Source organism: Panthera leo, chromosome B2, assembly GCF_018350215.1.
Source record: "Panthera leo isolate Ple1 chromosome B2, P.leo_Ple1_pat1.1, whole genome shotgun sequence".
Lineage (NCBI taxonomy): Eukaryota > Metazoa > Chordata > Mammalia > Carnivora > Felidae > Panthera > Panthera leo.
The window spans coordinates 119097943-119118761 of NC_056683.1; the positions used below are offsets into that span (position 1 = coordinate 119097943).

At 38.6% G+C, this 20819-nt stretch overlaps 2 protein-coding genes across 2 annotated transcripts; both read right to left on the reverse strand.

The window, feature by feature from the left end:
• Positions 1 to 2897: 2897 nt before the first annotated feature.
• On the reverse strand, positions 2898 to 3911 carry TAAR5 (trace amine associated receptor 5). Its single transcript, XM_042937410.1, has one exon. The coding sequence runs from the start codon at positions 3909 to 3911 to the stop codon at positions 2898 to 2900; it is 1014 nt and encodes a 337-aa protein (XP_042793344.1).
• A 7631-nt stretch (positions 3912 to 11542) lies between these two features.
• Positions 11543 to 13679, reverse strand: LOC122219175 (trace amine-associated receptor 4). Its single transcript, XM_042937411.1, has 2 exons — positions 13584 to 13679; positions 11543 to 12644 (listed from the first exon to the last, which is right to left on the reverse strand). The coding sequence occupies exon 2, from the start codon at positions 12584 to 12586 to the stop codon at positions 11543 to 11545; it is 1044 nt and encodes a 347-aa protein (XP_042793345.1). The 5' UTR covers positions 12587 to 12644; positions 13584 to 13679.
• Positions 13680 to 20819: the final 7140 nt, after the last annotated feature.

The window sequence follows — 20819 nt, forward strand, 5'->3', positions numbered from 1 at the left end:
CAGTGAGCATTGATCCTTATACTACTGATTCATTGATCCATTTCACAAATACCTTTGAAAACTTAGCATTCTGGGTTCTGGTTCAGAGCTTTAGGAATACAAAACAAAAACCTTAGACTATCTTGTAGAAAAAAATGGTATATCAACAATTTTTATGGTTTGGAATGCATGGAAGTTTAAATGATAAAAGATGTGTTTGAGAAGCACGAAAGAAAGGAGAACTTGGCTTCTGGAAGGAAGATCAGGGAGACTTATTAAAGAAGTGGCACTTAAGCTGGGCCTTATGAGATTCAGAGTTTTTGCAGGAGGGAAAGGATGGAAATGGATTTTCAGGCTGAAGGAATGGCATGACCAAAGAAACTGAGAAAGTGCACAGAGTATTCAGGAAATATGGAGATAAAGCAGCTAAACAACTACCAAGGGAGTCGTCACCCTTTTGACCTCCCTGAGGTTGGCATTCAAGCCCCTCCACCTCTTCCTCTCCCTCCATCTTCCCAGGCATCCCCCACTTTAATTTGGAGGCATTCTTACCTCCACTGCTTTGCTCAGGTTTTGACTCCTCTGATTCTCATTGTCTTCTGAGCCAACATTTCCCAAATGAGGTTTTATCAGACAGTCATCCTCCGAAATGCTCCAGGGGAAAGAAAGTCCTGCATCCCCAACGTTTTGGAATTGCTGCATACAATAGCCTGCTCTTGGAGAATAACACTAGACATGACACAGTAAAGACTCCGAGAAGTCTTGTTTCAACAAAAACCTGTTTAATGTCGTTTAAATATGCACATTAAAATTATTTATGCAGAGTTCCACCTTATGATATAGCAGAGCGTCCTTCTAGGACAGCCATACTCAGTGGATTGTGAAGAGGTGTGGATTTCTCTCTAAGAAGAGGAAAATGTGTTTTTAAAAATTTTTTTAAATTTATTTTTGAGAGAAAGAGAGAGAGACAGAGAGAGACAGAGAGAGAGACAAGAGTATGAGCAGGGAAGGGGCAGAGAGAGAGGGAGACACAGAATCGGAAACAGGTTCCAGACTCTGAGCCATCAGCACAGAGCCTGACATGGGGCTCGACCTCATGAACTGCAAGATTATGACCTGAGCTGAAGTCGGACACTTAACCACCTGAGCCACCCAGGTGCCCTGAAAATGTGTTTTTTAAAGTAATGACTGATTTATACTTTGCAATTTTTATTTATTCCTATATCTAAGGCACAGTGTTCCTTGATATCTCAAAATTGCATATATTAGAATAAATTTTAATTTATAATTCTTTTTAAATTTAATTATGTGATAATACCAAAAAGTTAATTGGAAAAGAAAGAATAATTACTTCGAAAGAAAAAAGAAGCATTAAAAAATACATCGAAAAATATGTTTATAATAAATAATTGTTTTGAGAGAGAAAGAGAGAGCATGAGTGGGGGAGAGGGGCAGAAGGAGAGAGAGAGAGAGAGAGAGAGAAAGAGAGAGAATCTTAAACAGTCTCCACGCTTAGCATGAAGTCTGACTGGAGACTCCACTCAGGGATCATGACCTTAGATGAAATCAAGAGTCAGATACTCGATCAACTGAGCAACCCAAGTGTTCCTACAATAAATAATTTTTTAATTAAGAAAAACAATAAAGTCAATAAAAGTTATCTCTCTAGCCAGAAACAAAGGAAGGAAGGAAGGAAGGAAGGAAGGAAGGAAGGAAAGAAGGAAGGAAGGAAAGGAAATGAATTCATTTCAGCTAACTTCCATGACAAAATAAAACATTAATTTTTTTATTTATGGAGATTGATTGATTTATGTTCGTATATATATTACATCTATCTATATGTTTGTACTTTGGAGACCTCAAATTAACTTACAAATAAGTTTTCCAAATCAGCAATTATTAATTTGAAAAATAGTCAGTAAGAAATGTGGGAGTTATTAGAGACCTGTAGGAAAAGATTTAGGAAGAAAAAAGAGGCAAAATGTACATAGAAGATGTCAGTACCTTTACTAGTAATAGGTCCTAAGAAACACTTGGTTCAGTGTTGAAAAAGCATGTGGCTTAAGTACTTGTATTTCCAAAGAAAATCATATACTGGTGTCCCTGGAAAGATAGTAGATCTAACTTAGGTAATTTTTTTTTTTTTAAAGGAAAAATATTACAATGGCCAGATGTGGATCATTATCACTTTACAAACATTTCACCATTTCCAAGTTTTAATAATTAAAGAAAAGCGAGAAAATATTCCTTCAAGAATACAATACATTTACTCAGTGATCATTGAAATGGACAAACGTAGTTTACAATCCTGTTTAGGGAGACAGGGATTCTAAAGAGGACATTTTGAAAAAGAAACACTCCCAACACTTGACTACAATTATGAAAAGTGATGTCAAACAGCGTTTTCCAAAGTTAAATTATTATACAATATTTGAGCTTCAGGTTACCTGAACAAACAGTACAAAACCCTAATTTTCCAGCTGCAACTCTGAGATGGGGAGAAATTCAAAGGTTGTCAAAATAGTCTCACCCAAGCACTGCCAGGAGGCAGAACCAGTATGAGAACTCAGAAATCTCCACCTCACGCTCTTTTCTCTCCACCTCTGTATCTCAGTCTCAAGGAAGTGATAACAAGGAGCCAAATATTTTCACAGAAGTTCAACGCAGCCAATAAATACTTGGTTGATTTCATTCCCTCCTTTTCTACAGAAACATTGAATAAAGAGAGTGCTACATTCTACTACAGAAACATTGAATTAAGAGAGTACTATATTTCTTTTCAGATTAAGAGGTTGTTTTTTCTCCTCCACTTAAACCATGGTGCCCTAAAAGCATGCCCACAAACTCATGACACCGCCCCTGCCACAGAGCACTCATCCTTCCTGCAGGGACCTACCCCTCGCCTGCATTCAAAGAAGTCACTCTTGGTACAAGTCAATAGTGGGTGTCCGAGGTGAGAAGATCTCTCGACTCAGGCAGAGTTTCAGTGCCTTTCTGAACCACCGGTAGGAGAAGACATAGATGATAGGGTTGCAGGCCGAGTTGAAGTAAGCAAACCAAATAAAGATGTCAAAGACCAGTGGCGGTGTGACGAAGTTAAGGAGGCTGTCAACCAGCGTGTCAATGGTGAAGGGAAGCCAGCACAAGAGGTATATGCCCACGGCAATGCCGAGGGTCTTGGCAGCTTTTCTTTCACGTTTGGCAGCCCCAGCCAGGTTTTTGCTCAAGGTGCTGATCTGCTGAGCCTGCCTGATGGCAACCACAAAAATCTTCACGTACAAGCTGATCATGATGAGGCAGGGGAAGAAGAACATAGGAAAATTTAACCAGCCCCAAAACTTATTGAAGAGCAGTTGGCAACTGCCCACACAAGGCATCTCTTCCAGCCACTGACTGAGCGCATTCTCTACCACATCTGTGTAGAGGAAGAAAGCTGTGTAAGCTGCTGGAATCCCCCACCCTGCCAGGATGTACCTGATGGCCACCCTGACTGTGAACTTGGAGGGATAGATCAAGGGCTCACAGATGGCACAGTGGCGGTCTATGGAAATGAAACAGAGGTGGAAGATGGAGGTGAGGCAGAAGAGGGTATCCAGATAGGTATGCAGGCGGCAGAGGAAGTCTCCAAGGAACCAGCAGCTCTCCACGGAGCGAATGGTACTGAGAGGCAGCACTAACAGACCCAGAAACATGTCAGCCAGGGCCAAGGAAAGCAGCAAGAAGTTAGTGGGGGTGTGAAGCACTTTGAAGTAGGACACAGCAAACACCACAAACAAATTTCCTAGGACCGTAATCAACATGCCTACTGCACCGGCCAGGTAGATGGCCAACCGGATGCCCAGAGGATGGACTGTCCTGGGGCAAGATCCATTCACCTGGTAGCAGAATGCTGCGGGGTGTTCTTCAGCACCTTGGTTGAGGACAGCACTCATTTATGGTTCCTACTCTTCCTTTCTCTCTGGGAACTGGCCACCTGTACCACCCAAAAAACAAACAAACAAAAAAACACCCCCCCCCAAAAAAACCACAAAACAAAACAAACAAACAAACAAACAAACAAAACAAAACAAAAAGATGTGGAGGAGAAACTGAAGGGCATTTTGTCACCTAGTACAATTTACTTAGGTACTGAAGCTAATATTGCCCAAAAATCAGTATAATGTGGGATTTAAGGTCTCATAAGAGTCACTTCTCTGCTAGCTCTGGTTTCTCTAACTGGGCACTTTTGAAATTAGTGTAGACTGTATCTTTAAGGGAAAAGAAGTAGAATGTAAGCTAACTGTTCCCTCAGAGACAAAGCAGGCTTTGCCACGGTAGGTACTATACAATTATTGAGAGGCCGTCTCTTCCATTTTGATAAGTTGACCTATTGTCAAACATAAAGTGAGATTTCAAGTTATCAGTCTGAAACAAGGAAGAATTAAGTCTTTGTAATAAATCATTGCTTGGGGAAAGAATAACATCTGGCTCCTCTCTTCAAGAATTAAATAAAGCAACAGTAAAATCAACAGATCGAGCTGTTTAATTACATGCCAACCAAGAAAATAATTCAAAACACAAATAACTAAAAGAGTAGAGAATTACCAATTTCAGTTTTGCATGCGGCACAATTCCTAAAGAGAACACACATTGTTCATACATCCTGGAAGAACTATCTGTTGTGAAAAAGTATTTTTCTATCTTAACACCGGTCTGCAATTTTAAACAAGTTCCAGTAAGTTGAATTCAAGGTTTCTAAACTACTTACAGAAGTAGGAATCAGGATCACTTCATCAGAAGTCCTTCTTGTAGCAGGTGAACACAGGTATGTAGAATTCTCTTCCATCAGCAAAGACGACAGATGTGCAATCGGTTAATGATTTTATACGCCAAATAGAAACTAGTCCTCAGGGTGGTATGCCATGCAAATGAGTGTTGGAAGTGCTCCAAGGGACCTAGTTTGCACTATTCACAAGTTTCAGTAGTTTGAAGCTTCTTCTCAGCACGAGATCATTTATCTTGCCAATTAATTAGATGAAAATTGAAGACACCAGTTTTATATATCCTTTTGTTTAATTTTATTTTTAGTGAGTTCTGTATATCCTTTCTGCTTTATTTTTTATTAAAATTTTTTTTAATTTGTTCATTTTTGAGAGGCAAAGAGAGACAGAGCATGAGTGGGGGAGGAGCAGAGAGAGAGGGAGACACAGAATCCGAAGCTGGCTCGAGGCTGCTGTCAGCACAGAGCCTAACGTGGGGCCCGAACCCACAGACCACGAGATCATGACCTGAGCCACCCAGGCACCCCACTTGCTTTAGAATTATTCATGCACAGGGTGTCTCTGTGGCTCAGTTGGTTAAGGGTCTGACTTTGTCTCAGTTCATGATCTCACGGTTTTGTGAGTTCGAGCCCTGCATCAAGCTCTGTGCTGACAGGTCAGATCCTGGAGCCTGCTTCAGATTCTGTGTCTCTCTCTTCTCTTTGCCCCTCCCCCACTTGAATTCTGTATCTCTCTCTCTCTCTCTCAAAAATAAATAAACGTTAAATATTAAAAAAAATTATTTGTGCACATTTCTTTCAACAAAATAGTTGAGAATAACTGATCATAAGCCCTTAGGTTCACTTCGTGTTGGTTAAAGAAGTCACAGTAGATGAAACAGTTCCCTGAATACAGCCGAGTTAGATTCTTGTTCTGTTACCCCCTCAGTCATCCCTTACCCTTTTCGTCCCTCTGCCTCCCCATTGGTAAGAGTACCTACAATTAGACTCATATGTCCATACTTTATGTGGATACTACCAAGAAAAATAACACATTCGATTATATTCTGCTCTCTCTGATTTTTGGTACCAAACCTCCAGGGGATGGGATGCCTCTTTATGGCCTTGGAGAGATCATTCCTCAAAATAAATCAAACCGGTGTTGCAAAAACCACATAACTGTAAAGGTGACAAAAGATTACATCTACCAATGGGGCCTGTAGTAGGAAGTATAGGGGTCGAAGGATTGAAATAAAAAAAAAAATGAAGGAGGTTGACAGACACCTCCACCTTCTCCACAAAGCCTGGGCCAAACCCAGTGATCGTCACTGGAAACTTGCACTGTATCCAGTCCACGTGCATAGAAATAGATTTTTAACTCCAGAGCTTGATCAGACCAGGAAGGATCCTGCGTTATCACATACCGTGACACCTTTTGATTCATAAATCATAATCCACCCTGCAATTAGGCAGAGATTCCCATGGCTCTAAGTCTAATCTGACCAAGAGTTTGTGAAAAGTAAGGACAAATGTCTTCCAAATAAAAGAAGGCCTAAGAAGGAAACTCTCAAAAAGGGTCTTGTGTTTTGTTTGTTTGGGAGATATATTGCATCAAACCTGAAATGCAATATGCAAGCACATGTGTGATTCCTCTGTCAGAGATTACCTAACCTTCTGTGCCCTGTTTTCTAATCTATTAATTGAATATAATACAATACCTACAACCACAAGTTTGTCATGAAGATGGATGAGTGTTAAGAATGGTTCCTGTCACATGGCAAGCTGGACAGACAAGAGTGGGAATAGATACTAGTCCCGATTCTGTGTTAACCCTCCCAAGTTAGGGCTCTGATTCCCTCTTCCAAACTGACTTTCAGAAATACACTCCAGGTACATAACAACTGGGAGCAAAACTAATTGGGGTTTGGATCCTCTAGATTTTCTTGCTCATCTTGAGATTCATTGATGTTGCATTTGTATAGCTTTCATCAAAGAGGCTTTATATTTTAGAAACAAGACAGAAGAGAAAGTGGAATATTTATAAGGTAGTCAAAAGTGTTGTTTAGATTTAGGATCTTAACAATTAGTTTTGCTATTTAACAATGCTAAAGCTACTAGAGTAAGCTATAAGACAAGAATATTAATGTTCTCCCCTCTCCCCCAAAGCAATGTCTGACTCCCTTGAGATAAGCTGTGAGTGTTGGTCCAGGAGAGATAAAGGTTACTAGGAGATATTCTAGAAAAGAAAATAATCTAACTGATGATACCCGAGGGACTCATAAATGCTAGCAATATTTGAGACAGGCAGTCAGTAAGTTTTTAAGAATTGCTTCTATTCATATTTGCAATCTGAAACAGTAATCACCTTTGATGACTAAGGTCTAAGAAAGTGAGGTTTTTCTTTTTCTTTTTCTTTTTCTTTTTCTTTTTCTTTTTCTTTTTCTTTTTTAACAGAAAGAATAATAAAAGCAATTCCCTTGAGGACACAAATAAAAAAGCAATTGCAGAACAAGATTTCCTGTTTTTCGTAGCCCCTCTGCAATCCAGTCAAGATCAATTAAATGCATATGAAAGGGAAAACCTACGTTAGCAGTAGATGAGGCAAACAAATGTGGGCTTTAACAAGAGATACACCAGGTTTTGAATATTATGATCTTGGAAAAGTTGCCTAATCTCTTGAACAGGGGATTTAAGCTAGAGGTTATAGAGAGTGCTAGGAAGATTAGGTAGTTCAGTGGTAGGAAGCATCTCCTTTACTCAATGTGATGACACATTCCTTCGGCCTAAAATGCAGTCTTCCCTACACCCCAAGCCAGGCAAAATTTTCCTCCCCCATATTCCGTAACTTATTGTGCCTGGCTCTATCATAAGATATATTACCATGCAGGGTAATTGAATGGCTATGTTTCTCCTATTAGACCATGAGCCCCGTAAGGCCAGGATTTCAGCTTTATGTGTCTCTGAACAAAAAACACTCAGAGTAGTACTTGGCACATAGTAGATGCTCAGTAAATGTTTATTGAACTGAGTGGCTTTTAATATAGGCTGTCCATGGCAGCCACCATCCTCCTGGGATAATGGCTGCTCTATTCAACCTCAATACATTCTGGAAAGAAGAGCACTGGGTTTGTAATAATAATGGAATGATTCACTTTTCCTTGGACTAGCCACCTTCCACTAGGGAAGAGAAGGTGGAGCTGTTTTGAGAAACAATTGAGCTGATGTTCATGGACATCCTTTGTAAATTACAGAAGTGCTTTATGAAGGTAGGGAGTGATTATGACTGCAGCAGAAGCTTCCATATGCTCTTTTATTTCTCCTCTATTTAGCTATGCTTTTAGTGGGCAAGAGAAAATGTGGCCTGTGGCCACAGATCCGAGTTCCTTGATACTAAGTCAACCATTTTGTGTAATTCTAATTTTTGTAATGTTTTGTTTATTTTTGAGAGACAGAGAGACAGAGCACGAACTGGGGAGGGGCAGAGAGAGAGGAGACACAGAATCTGAAATAAGCTCTAGGCTCTGAGCTGCCAGCACAGAGCCTGACATGGCACTCAAACTTGTGAACTGTGAGATCATGACCTGAGCCGAAGTCAAATGCTTAATCAACTGAGCTGCCCAGGTGCCCCATCCTTATGCTATGCTGAGGGTCAAATGAGAAAATGCATATATACCGAGTAAATGGCTGTCCTTCTCATTCAGTCTCTCAGTTCTAGCAGTGCAAATAACCTTGTTGAATCCCGAAAAAGGAAGAGAGGCTCATCATGGGAAGCAGATTGTAAAATACTCTTTCCATCATATGGTGCTCTATCTATTGACCCATCTGACCCAGGAAGGAGGTCTATATTGGCCTAAAGACCAAGGAACTCCCCTGTTTCTTTGAGTCTTCAAAAGGAAGGAGTACCATTAGCCTCTGGAATGTCGTGTTTGGGATTAGGGGAAGAAGAAATCTCCTCCTGAAGGATTAAATGACTGTAGTCATTAAAGAATAAATCAATACTTTACCAAGCATCTCAAAACCTAATTCTGATTTCTAATACTGTCCTTTGATGATGATAATAATAATAATAATAATAATAATAATAATAATTTGCCAAAACATCTCAGGATCTAAATATGCTATATCTAAATTATTAAGGTACAAGTACTGGCCTCAGGAAGCTATAAATATTCAACAGAACATGTAGATGCAGAGAGTATTGGGAATTCTCAACTGAATAGAGATGTTATTAAATGTATTTTGGAATAATGAGTAGTTCCTAAATAGATAGTCTAGAGTGGGGATAGAGTCAAAAAAGCAAAAACGTTCATAAACAGCATTTAGGATTTATATATATGTATATGGACATTAGATACTTTAAGTATTAAGATGTCCTGCATGGATGTGTGATATCATTTAGCCAGGTCAAAGAATGGAGGGGGTTTGATTAACCAAATATTCTGATATTACTATAAGAATTACTGTAGGGGCACGTGGGTAGCTTAGTCAGTTAAGCGTCTGACTTTGGCTCAGGTCATAATCTCACTGTTTTGTGAGTTCAAGCCCCACATTAGCCTCTCTGCTGTCAGCACAGAACCCACTTCAGAGCCTCTGCCCCACACCCCCACTCTCAAAAATAAAGGAAAATAAATTACTGCAGTAAAATGCACTTAATATTAAAGCCTATGCTAATGGTAACAAGATTTCTCTTTGCAACATACCAGTGTCTGAAAGTTATGAAAAGCAACCTTACTTCCTGCAAAAATAAGCAAAAGTTATAAATAAATCACATCAGCCACATACAAACTATTTGCAGATATAGTCTATTTGGCTGGAAGAGTCCTTCTACTGAACATCTCCATTTATGAAATTTCCCAATCTGTCAATCCATTAGATAATCAACAATATTTCTACATAACCAAAACTTTCAGTAAAATACTTCCGCCACTGAGGCATTAGGAAAGGAAGGGAAGATCTGACTTCTATTCTTGGGAATCTCACTATATGAGCATGAAAGCTTCATTTTGAGTGTTGCAAATGTTTCTGAGTCAGTAAGTCCTTTTCCACTATGTGCCTTTTCTGGCTCTGTCCCCCAGTTCCCCAGTACAACATCGTGCACATGTGACCAAAGAAAACAGGAATTAAATTCAGTTCAATTTCTACTTTACAAATAGGCTTTTTCTTCCGTCTTCTTTCCCAAGAGAAGGAGTCCCTACTTGCCTAGAATTCTTTGCTTTGTAGTTGTTTATCTTGGTGGATTTGAGTGACTCCCATGTTCTTCAAAGTTTATATGTTTTAGTTATCCAGTGAACATGTTCAGAGATTTTAATGGGAAAGGAACCATTCCAGGCACTGTGGGATACAAAATGGAAAATATAAAGACATAGTTTCCCACAGAAGAAGCTTATAATCTAATGAGGAACCAACACACCGGTGCATACTCAACTCTGGCACAAAGCAGGAGTCAGAGAAATGAGTTTGGGGTGGTGGATGTGCATAGAAGGAAGATGCTGGTTACATTGAGTTTGCGATCTTGGTAGAACATTCAAAATGGCAGTCTATTGGTAGTAAGAAATGAGGGGCTTGAGTTTGGAAGGAAGGATAAGCTGCAAATAAATATACTTGAGAGAAAGATATATAGACATGAATATTGAAGCTATGAGGTTAACTAAGGTTAAAGCAGGATTTCTTAACCACGAAACTATTGAAGTCTTAGGCCAGATAATCCTTTAGTGTGGGGGATATTCTGTGCATTGTAGACTCTTTAGCAGTGTTCCTTACCTCTACCCTCTAGATGTCAGTAGCATCCCACCCTGGTTGTAAAAACCAAAAACATCTCCAGACACTGAATGGCCACAAAGGGCAAAACTGTCCCTGATTGAGAACCACCAGATTAGAGAGACAGAGGGATGGTATGAAGGATGAAAAGAAGGTTGTAAAGGACAAAATAAGTTTATGGGGTAGGAGAAGCAAGAGCAAGACAAAAAAAAAAAAAAAAAAAAAAAGACATGATGAGACATGTGCAGCATTAAGTATTATCTTAAAACTATGGGGTAGGGAAAGAACTTCAGTTGTGAATGAAACTCAACCTTAGTGAATAATTAGTATGTACACACAGACACCCAAAGACATGAAAATACCACCTATGTGTATATACACAGGCTGTAAATATATACAGCATATATAATTACATATTGAGAGGGAGAAAGAATATATTCCTAAACTCTTATTTATTCATTCTTCTCATTCAGTAAGACAGTCCAATTTTACCAATATATTACAAAATTCACTTCAATGCTTTTTGAAGAGGTTTAAGTCAGAACCAAAAAATTGAAAGTAGCTACAACTGTCTGCTTCCTTCTCCCCTTCCAAGTCAATCACATGCTAAATAATCCAGACTCCCAATGTTCTCAAGCTCTCTCCCAGGCTCCCCTAAGATAGAACAATAGTCTCAAGAAAGATTTAGATAAACTCTGCATGGCTGTCAATAAGTGTGAAGACCAACTCTGTCTCCTCTTCCGATGTTCATAAGAAAAAAAAAATCTCCATTTGATTTAAGTCAAAGGAGTGAAATTCTAAATCTCTAATTTTGTGAATTCAGGAATCAGCAAGCCATGGGACAGAGTTTTTTTATTGGAGATGCCTTCCCCAGAACTCCAGAAATTAACCACTTTGGTAGCTCTGGTAAACCCAGAACGCTAGATCGATTGCTCCTACTTAGATAGATGTCCATAACACCAACTGGAAGAATATGCTTATCCAGTAAGTTTATGGCCTTACCTTTGAGGAGGAGCATCCAACAAGATTCCTTACCAGGAAAGAATCTTACAGAATGGAGAGTATTGCCTAAGTGTCTGCAGGATATAGGCTTAGGGTAGAAGAGTCAGGGTGGAAGATGGTTCCCGTGATAATCATCCGCAATGCCTTGCGAAACCAGGGATAAAACATGCCATATATGATGGGATTGAAAGTGGAGTTGAAATAACCCAGCCAGAGGAAGACATTGTACAAATCTTCAGGAGTTGTGAAATTAATGAAAGGGTCTGTGATTGTCAAGATGAAAAAGGGCAGCCAGCACAATACAAACACTCCCATGACTATGCTTAAAGTCTTGGTGGCCTTGCTTTCTTTTTTGGATGATACTTTCATTTTGCTTTCTGACCCAACGTGTTTCCTGGTAGGACCCATGCCAATTTGCTTAGTATGCTTCCTGGCTACGCTGAAAATGTGTATGTAAATCCCCACCATTACAGTCCCAGGTAGGAAGCAGGCTATAAAGGAAGCCAACACCCCCCAGAGCTTGTTAAATATCAACACACACAAACCTGTGCAGTCAATGGCTGCAACAAAGTCTTCTGCACCAACTATGTTTAATTCTGAGAATACCAGGCCAAAGGCAAAAAAAAGTGGAATAGACCAACTGATGAGTAGAAAGACCTCTATTACAGGGATGGTAATTTTGGTGACATAATGCAAAGGGTCACAAACAGCATAGTAGCGATCCACTGAGATGAAGCAGAGGTGAAAAATAGAGGTGGTGCAGAGCATGATGTCACAGCAGCTGTGGACTTTGCAAAAGAGGTCTCCAAAATACCAGCAAGACTCAATGGACCTGACCATACTGAAGGGCATGACCACACAGCTCAACAAAAAGTCAGTTGTGGCCATGGAGAGAATCAGGAAGTTGGTTGGGGACTGGAGCTGCTTGAAGTGAGCGATGGAAATGATCACAACCAGGTTGCCCAACATGGTCATCACTATAGCACCAGTCATGACAACATACATGGCACACACACTCAGCACAGACCTCACATTTCTAGGGCATGAATTGTTGACCAAGGCAAAGCAAAATTGGACTTCCGGAGGATTCCAAAGTTCCGGTGAATTCATCGTCTTTGTCCTGTGGGTACTATTAATCTTTTGCAAAATTACTGTGCTCCTCTCCTTTCTGTGAGGGAAAGAAGAAAAACAATGAAAATCCCTGGTGGGCAAATTTTCAGAAAGGCCCAGGTAGCTGCATTTCCAATCCTAAACTGAACTTCCTACCGACCAAGAGCACTGCTTCCCAAACTTTAATGTACATACAAATCACCCAGGGGTCTTTCTAAAATACAGATTCTGTTTCTGGGGTGGAGGTTAAGAGTCTGGCTCTCAGGAGATGCCAATGCTGTTAGTCTAAGGACTATCCCTTAAGTAGGAAGGGACTAAAGACAACTGAATGAATATCCAATGTCTAAGTAACCCAGTTAAAACCACCTAAGTAACCCAGGTAAATGCCCATGTTCTGGGCACTAATATGTAGCCCTTACTTAGGATTCCAAATCTATAGGCAGATCAAGAATTTTCTCTGTGCCACTTATATTAACCAATTTGATGGATAAAACCTGTCAAGAATTACTAGGACTTATGGAACTTTTATTTAATGTTTAGCTTCAAAAATAATTACAATCTAAAGATTGTGCTCCCCCCCCCCCCCTTAACTTCTCTTGTGGGTATTTGCAAATGCTTTGGATCCTGTTGATTAATACATACTATTCAGTTAAGGGAATATTTTTCTTTCCAATGTGAAGAATAAGTTTTTAGATTTTTAGAGCAATTTGTGGTCGACTAAAAATGTGCTAAAGTCTACAAAATTATACATGAATAATCTCCAAAAAGGGCAGGGGGATACTGAAATGATAAATTCTGTAAATCTCGTGTGTTACCTCCTTTCATTTAGAAACTCCATCCATGAATTCAAATTTAAGTTGAGGTCTCCTGGTCCACAGATTGCAAGACTTATATTGGGAACAAATTTGACACATGGGAGTGCTCACTGTTTAAACTGTCACGTTACATAATTTATGCTGTTGCCTTTAAAAATGTGAAAATAATGAGACTGACTCACCCAGAGTATGACAGAGGTTGGATTTGTTTTTCCAGTACCCGGACTGGCTGTGTAGTTCTGATGACCAAAGACAAGCATTACTGAGCTCTAAGGCCAGGTAGGTAGAGTGGACTTTGGCCTGAGAAGAAATGAAAACTCACTGGTCCATCGTAAAAACAAACCCACAATCATGTCCTCATGAGATTTACTTGGAAAACACACTAAATGAGAATACAATTACCTTTGAAAATAATATTTACAGTATTTGCTACTATAGCTCAGCCATTTTTTTTTCCAATGTGTACTATTTGAAATTTTAACATCATGGCACATTTTATTTGATCTGGATATAATAAGTTAATTTCTCAAATTAACATTTTTCTTTAGGTACGTTTTAATTTTGTCAGTCAAATATTGTGCAATGGATTTGAACTTGAGAAACCAAACACAGGTAAGAAGGACAAAGACTTATTCAAATCCTTTTTAAACTGTAGCTTATCAATTTTGGAACATACAGCACAAATTATTTGGTTACTTATCACTTTAGCCATGAAATCTTAAATAATGGAATAATGAAATCTTAAATGCTCAATTAACTTTTTAACAAATTAACTTTATTCTGCCTTTCATCTTATTTTTGTGAATTTAATTTTTTTCTTTAATTCTTTAAAAAATCATCCTTAAAGATAGCTGACAGGTACCAAAAAGTTTCTTAAGCATTTCACTGCATATCCATAGACAGACAGCATTCTCATACAAAATAGACACTCTTCAATTGTTTATGGTATAATTTTTGGAGTTTGAAGTTTCATTTTTGAAAATTTAATCCCTGAAAGAATTGAAACAACTTAACCTCCTAGGTGTGTAAAGTGAATATCATTTATTTCATCTTATTTATTTACTTTTTGTGGGAGGAAGCAGGGTATGAAACAGCTGCCCAAACTTAATAGCATTATCTCATGTTTCTGATGCATGGTTACCTATATTAGGGAAGTGTTTAAACTTATTTACTTACAAAGTCACTACGCGTGTGAATTGTGAAGGTAATGTCAAAGGTAATAATGCTTTAAGCCCCTATCATAAACTCTTGGTCCCAAATTACAAAAGCAAGTAAGCAAATGCAAATATGGCTGCTGGTCTACTGCTTTGTTAAACAAGGAAATTGTCATGAAATCAAGTGCAGTCCGGCTTTTGTTTGTTATTTAAGAACATAACAGAATAGATTCCTTTAGGTTGAAGACTCACTTCCAAAAGATACACAGTAATTTTTAATAAGATTAAATAAAGTTAAGCCCACTAAGACATCTCACTTTCAACATAGGATATTATTATTACACTTCTTTTTCTTTTTACCAGTTACGTTTCCGGGGGCCAAATGCATGACAGCATTGTAAACAATCACCCAATGCAAGCATAGAAAATTGTTAGTTTTTTTCCTAAGAAGTAAAAAGAAACATTTGCAAACAACTCTGGAGAGGAGCAAGCATTGCATTGTCTTTTAGTTCAAATTTAATTATTTAAGGGAAAAGATAACATAATAAGGAAACAAACAAGGACTGAAATAATGATTTCAAAAACACAAAAGTCCCCCAGAATTGCAAAGAAAAAATGAAAAAGGACTCACGTAATAATTTTCCCCGAGCATTAAGTACCTAAAATTCTATTAATATATATTTATTTCTCCAAAATAAGAAGGAAAATAATCATCTAGCTCAATAATGTATTACAAATAAAGTGGAAATTTTAGGAAAGGACATATCAAACCTGCTTAATCAGGCCTGATTTTTCTTCTCTTGCTAGTGACATAGTTCAGCTGCTTTACTTCTGAGACTATTTCTGTGGGGAAAAATGATTTTATCTTACCTTGACGTACTTCACTTACGCAATAGTTTCCTAGGTAAGGGAGCTAAGAAAGTTCAAGAAAGAAAGCTAAGTTCAAGAAAGAACTGCTGTGGGTTTTCCTATCATGGCCTGTTTAGAATTTCGGTGATTAAAAAAAAAAAAAGTGATCTGGCTTTATTTTTTAGACCAGTGTTTTAAGTTTGATTCCTTTCAACATAAATTAAAAAAAGGATGAATGTATCTGATCTTTTTCTTCTTTTAATATATTCTCCTCTTGTTTACCAGAACTTGTCTGGCTAATTAGGTAATTTGGAGCTAAAGTCACTGTGAGATGAAATATCTGTTGTGCCAAGGTTTCTTACCACACTACTGCTCATTGTGTCTCACGGCTCTCCTCTCTGCTGACACCCGACCAGAAAAGGCACTTAGGCTCAAGTTCTTATAGGTGGAGCCCTGGCAGGCTATCCTATCATCAGTGTGTACACACAAAATATGCCTCCTGAGGCTGCATTACCTCCTTCTGTCCTGCTTTTGACAGGCGTGTCCCTTAACAATCTTCCATGCGCTGGGGGCAAAGCCATTACAGCAGGTCACCAGAGAATTGGCTCTGGGAGGGCGAATCAGTGTCCTATTGTCCCTTTGGCTTCAGAGGAACAGCATGGAATAGGCTAGCACAAGGCCAAAGTGGAGACAAATGAGAAAAAGTGAAAAGAAGGGAGGAAGGGGGGGATAAGGAAGCAAAGAAGAAAGAGTGAGAAAGGAGAGAATTTGGTTAAAATCTAAAAAACTGCTCACTCCACTTATTACCAAATGACAGGTGTTTTGAAGCACTGAGTTCTTTAATCCCTAGTGAAAAGTTGACTCATTTATACTGTTGCAGGATTTCTGACCTCAGTACTGGGGATTCCTTGTCTAGTCTCTTCGAAGAATGAAGAGGGGGGCACAAAATGAGCCGCAGGCAAAAGCTTATTAGAGTATGAGATCAGTAAGGAAGAATAGTTTCGTAAAGAGAGCTTTCATAGCTCTGTTTAAAGAGAGGGGACATTGGAAAGTGAATGCCTGACGACTATAGGCAAGAGTCCTTGTAAGGTTCTGGTCGGCCCCTGCTTCCCTTCCCCCATATTTCTTCTCAGGTTCTATGCTTATTGGCTTGGTAATTAGGTGCTGGGTTGTCCATTCTTGATTGGCTCATTTCCATTGTCTGAGGGATGGTCTATGGCCATACCATTCTTTGTGAGTCATACGTTTTATGTCTACTTATTTTGAGTTTACTTATCTTTGCTCAAATTCCTGAGGGAAACCTGAGGGGGAGTAGGTGGGGTCTGTTACATTCTTAAGAGGACCCTTACGCCTGAGGGGGTTCGCTGTGGTCAGACCTGCCAGCATTGCTCCAAAAAATGTGTTTTTCCCCACCGGGACCTCAGGTCCTATCCTTTCCCTCTCTCTCTGCCTACGGAATCCTATCTTTTCCTATCAGTATTTTTTCCTTATTCTACCATGCACGGGTCAGTGATATTCATACTGCAATGAAGTCCATAATTTCCAAATGAGGATCCTAACCACGCAAAAAGCAAGAAGAACCATTGCTTCAAACCAACCAAACGAAAAGCGAAACCTTTTTTCACCATGTGGGTATTTTCATGATCCCTGGAGGAAGGTGCTTCTATTAGGGCACCATAGTTATAAACACTAAGCTTCAAGTCGTTTACATGGATAATTTTATCACCCATCAGGGACATAAAACTGTTATATCTAAATACTCAATGCTTTAGAGAGCATCAGAGTTTAGGTATTTAGAAAACATTGAATCAAATTATTCATATTTAGAACTAGCAAAAACTAACTTTATTCCATTTTTTCTTTATAAAATGAAAGCCCTTGGTGAATGGGGACAGTTAGAAGATGTTGGGTTTTCCTTCAATGCTCATCTGGGTTTATAAAACTTCTCTTTCCAAATGTCTTCCTAGGTATAGAACTAATGACTTCATGGCACATTTTTATAAATTTTCATTCTATCGGGCAGGGTCCATTCAGGAAAGTAGAAAGGTACATTGTTGTTTTAACAGAGAGAAATCAACTGTGAAGTTGTTTTAAGAGCTAGTGGAGGGCTTATGACCTATTTATTGGTGGCGTTAAGAGTTTGTCCAGGTGAGGGGCGCCTAGTTGGCTCAGTTGGTGAAGCGGCCAACTCTTGATTTCGGCTCAGGTCATGATCTTACAGTTCGTGAGATTGAGCCTGGCTTCAGGCTCTGCACGGACAATGCAGAGCCTGCTTGAGATTCTCTCTCTTTCTCTCTCTCTCTCTCTCTGCCCTCCCCTGATTGCTCTCTCTCTCTCAAAATAAATAAATAAACATTAAAAGAACAATAACAACAACAGTTTGTCCAGGCTCAAACCAAGACTCGAATGCTTCAATGGTGTTTGACTAAGCAGAATTATTTAGCATGAAGATTACTCCTCAGTGAGCTTCTGAGATGATGAAGCATAAAGCACACACTTAGCTGCTACAGTCAGATTCTGAGCTGTCCGATCCATCATCCCAGCTCTCCTGGGGCACAGGGACTTTTGGAGCCCCAGGACTTAATTATTACTAAAAGAGCTTAATTTGCAAAAGGAAAAACAATTGCATCCTTTTGACCTTAAGAAGATCTTTTCTTTCCTTGGCATTAATCTACCAGCAGCCCACTCTCAGTGGCTTATCCCCCAAGTTGAATAAAGTAATATAGGATAAAGTATAAATAAGAATAAAGTAAGTAAAATAAAAGAAATAAGAATCAAGTTATAGACAATAAAATAAAGATCAAAGAATAAAGTAAAAAAGAAAAAAGAATGGAAGTAAGGAAGGAAAAGACAAACCAGATCAACAGGTACCTATAAATTGCACACTTGAATTTTCAGAAGGATTTCCTTCATACACTAAATAACTAATAGATCTAAATTAAACACAAGATTTACATGGTTCAGGTCAGGTATATTATACTTGAAAAACTTTGCAAAATATGTGTTCATCTGCCCTATGTTTTCTTTTCCCTAGGATTCAAATTTCCAGAGGACAGGGTTTCGTTCTAGCTTATCACTATGTTCTGTTCTATATCCCTCTGGGTAGACATTGATAACTAAGCACTGTATTGAACCACAAAGGGAGAAGTGATATAATGCAGTCATGGAAATGCAGTAAAATAAACATCAAAAAGCAAACAACTAAGGTGTTTGCTGATATACTCAATAAATAGATATGTGCTTACATGGATATTTATTGCAGCATGATTTGTTACCACAGAAATCAGAAACAGTAGAAATCCAGTTACATACATTATGATACTTCCAAATAATGGAATATTTTTTAGAGCTTTTGAAAAATTAGGAAAAACTGTTTCCTGATAGAGAATGAGTCCCTAATATTACTAAGTGAAACAATCAAGTTGCAGAACAGCATGTATAGTATTTTGCCATCTTCAAAAAAAAAGTACGTGAGAACAATGTGTACATACATGATTGTGGATGCGCCTGTGTATTTCTAGAAAGATACACAGGAAAGTAATTGCCTCTGAAAAAGCAGTCTGTAAGCTGAAAGGACAGACTGGAGGGAAATTTATTTTTTAGTGCACAGTTCTTGCTTCCTTTTGCATTTTTAAATATGCACACAGTCTCTTTAAAATTTTTTCAAAAGATTTAAAAAAAAATTTAATGTTCATTTATTTTTGAGAGAGAGAGAGAGAGAGAGTGCAAGCAGGGAAGGGGCAGAGAGAGAGGGAGACACAGAATCTGAAGCAGGTTCCAGGCTCTGAGCTGTCAGCACAGAGCCTGACATGGGGCCCGAACTCACAAACTGTGAGATCATGACCTGAGTCAAAGTCGGAGGCTCAACCGACTGAGCCATCCAGGCGCCCCTCAAAAGATTCTTTTAAAGTTTTTCTTTATATCATTTAAATTTATTATTTATTTATTTTTATCATTTATATTTATTTTATTTATATCATTTAAATTTATTAATTAAAATTTTGCATATAAAAACCCTTATATTCATGTTTGTGAAGGATCTGTAATTCAAATTCGTAGTATTAATATAGTTTACATTCGGTTTCAAAGTAATCTTTGTATATGTGTCATTTTCAGTATTTGTAATGTTTAAAAGAATTTAGTATGTTAGGGCATTTATCACCATAGCTTTGTGATTCCCACTTAAAATGTGTTTTTATTTTTTTTCTTTTTATATTCTTAAAACTTTTTATTGTAGTACAACACAAACCCAGTAAATGCACAAATATCAAGCATACAGCTTATGAGATTTTGAATACATATAGACCTGTATAGCCATAATCCAGGAGAGACCTAGAATATTTCCAGTATGTAGATGGTTCTCTTGTGTCCCTTTCCTTTTTTTTTTTTTTAATTTTTTTTAAATTTTTTTTAATTTTTTATTTTTTAATATATATGAAATTTACTGTCAAATTGGTTTCCATACAACACCCAGTGCTCATCCCAAAAGGTGCCCTCCTCAATACCCATCACCCACCCTGCCCTCCCTCCCACCCCCATCAACCCTCAGTTTGTTCTCAGTTTTTAAGAGTCTCTTATGCTTTGGCTCTCTCCCACTCTAACCTCTTTTTTTTTTTTTTTCCTTCCCCTCCCCCATGGGTTTCTGTTACGTTTCTCAGGATCCACATAAGAGTGAAACCATATGGTATCTGTCTTTTTCTGTATGGCTTATTTCACTTAGCATCACACTCTCCAGTTCCATCCACGTTGCTACAAAAGGCCATATTTCATTTTTTCTCATTGCCACGTAGTATTCCATTGTGTATATAAACCACAATTTCTTTATCCATTCATCAGTTGATGGACATTTAGGCTCTTTCCATAATCTGGCTATTGTTGAGAGTGCTGCTATAAACATTGGGGTACAAGTGCCCCTATGCATCAGTACTCCTGTATCCCTTGGATAAATTCCTAGCAGTGCTATTGCTGGGTCATAGGGTAAGTCTATTTTTAATTTTCTGAGGAACCTCCACACTGCTTTCCAGAGAGGCTGCACCAATTTGCATTCCCACCAACAGTGCAAGAGGGTTCCTGTTTCTCCACATCCTCTCCAGCATCTATAGTCTCCTGATTTGTTCATTTTGGCCACTCTGACTGGCGTGAGGTGATACCTGAGTGTGGTTTTGATTTGTATTTCCCTGATAAGGAGCGACGTTGAACATCTTTTCATGTGCCTGTTGGCCATCCGGATGTCTTCTTTAGAGAAGTGTCTATTCATGTTTTCTGCCCATTTCTTCACTGGGTTATTTGTTTTTTGGGTGTGGAGTTTGATGAGCTCTTTATAGATTTTGGATACTAGCCCTTTGTCCGATATGTCATTTGCAAATATCTTTTCCCATTCCGTTGGTTGCCTTTTAGTTTTGTTGGCTGTTTCCT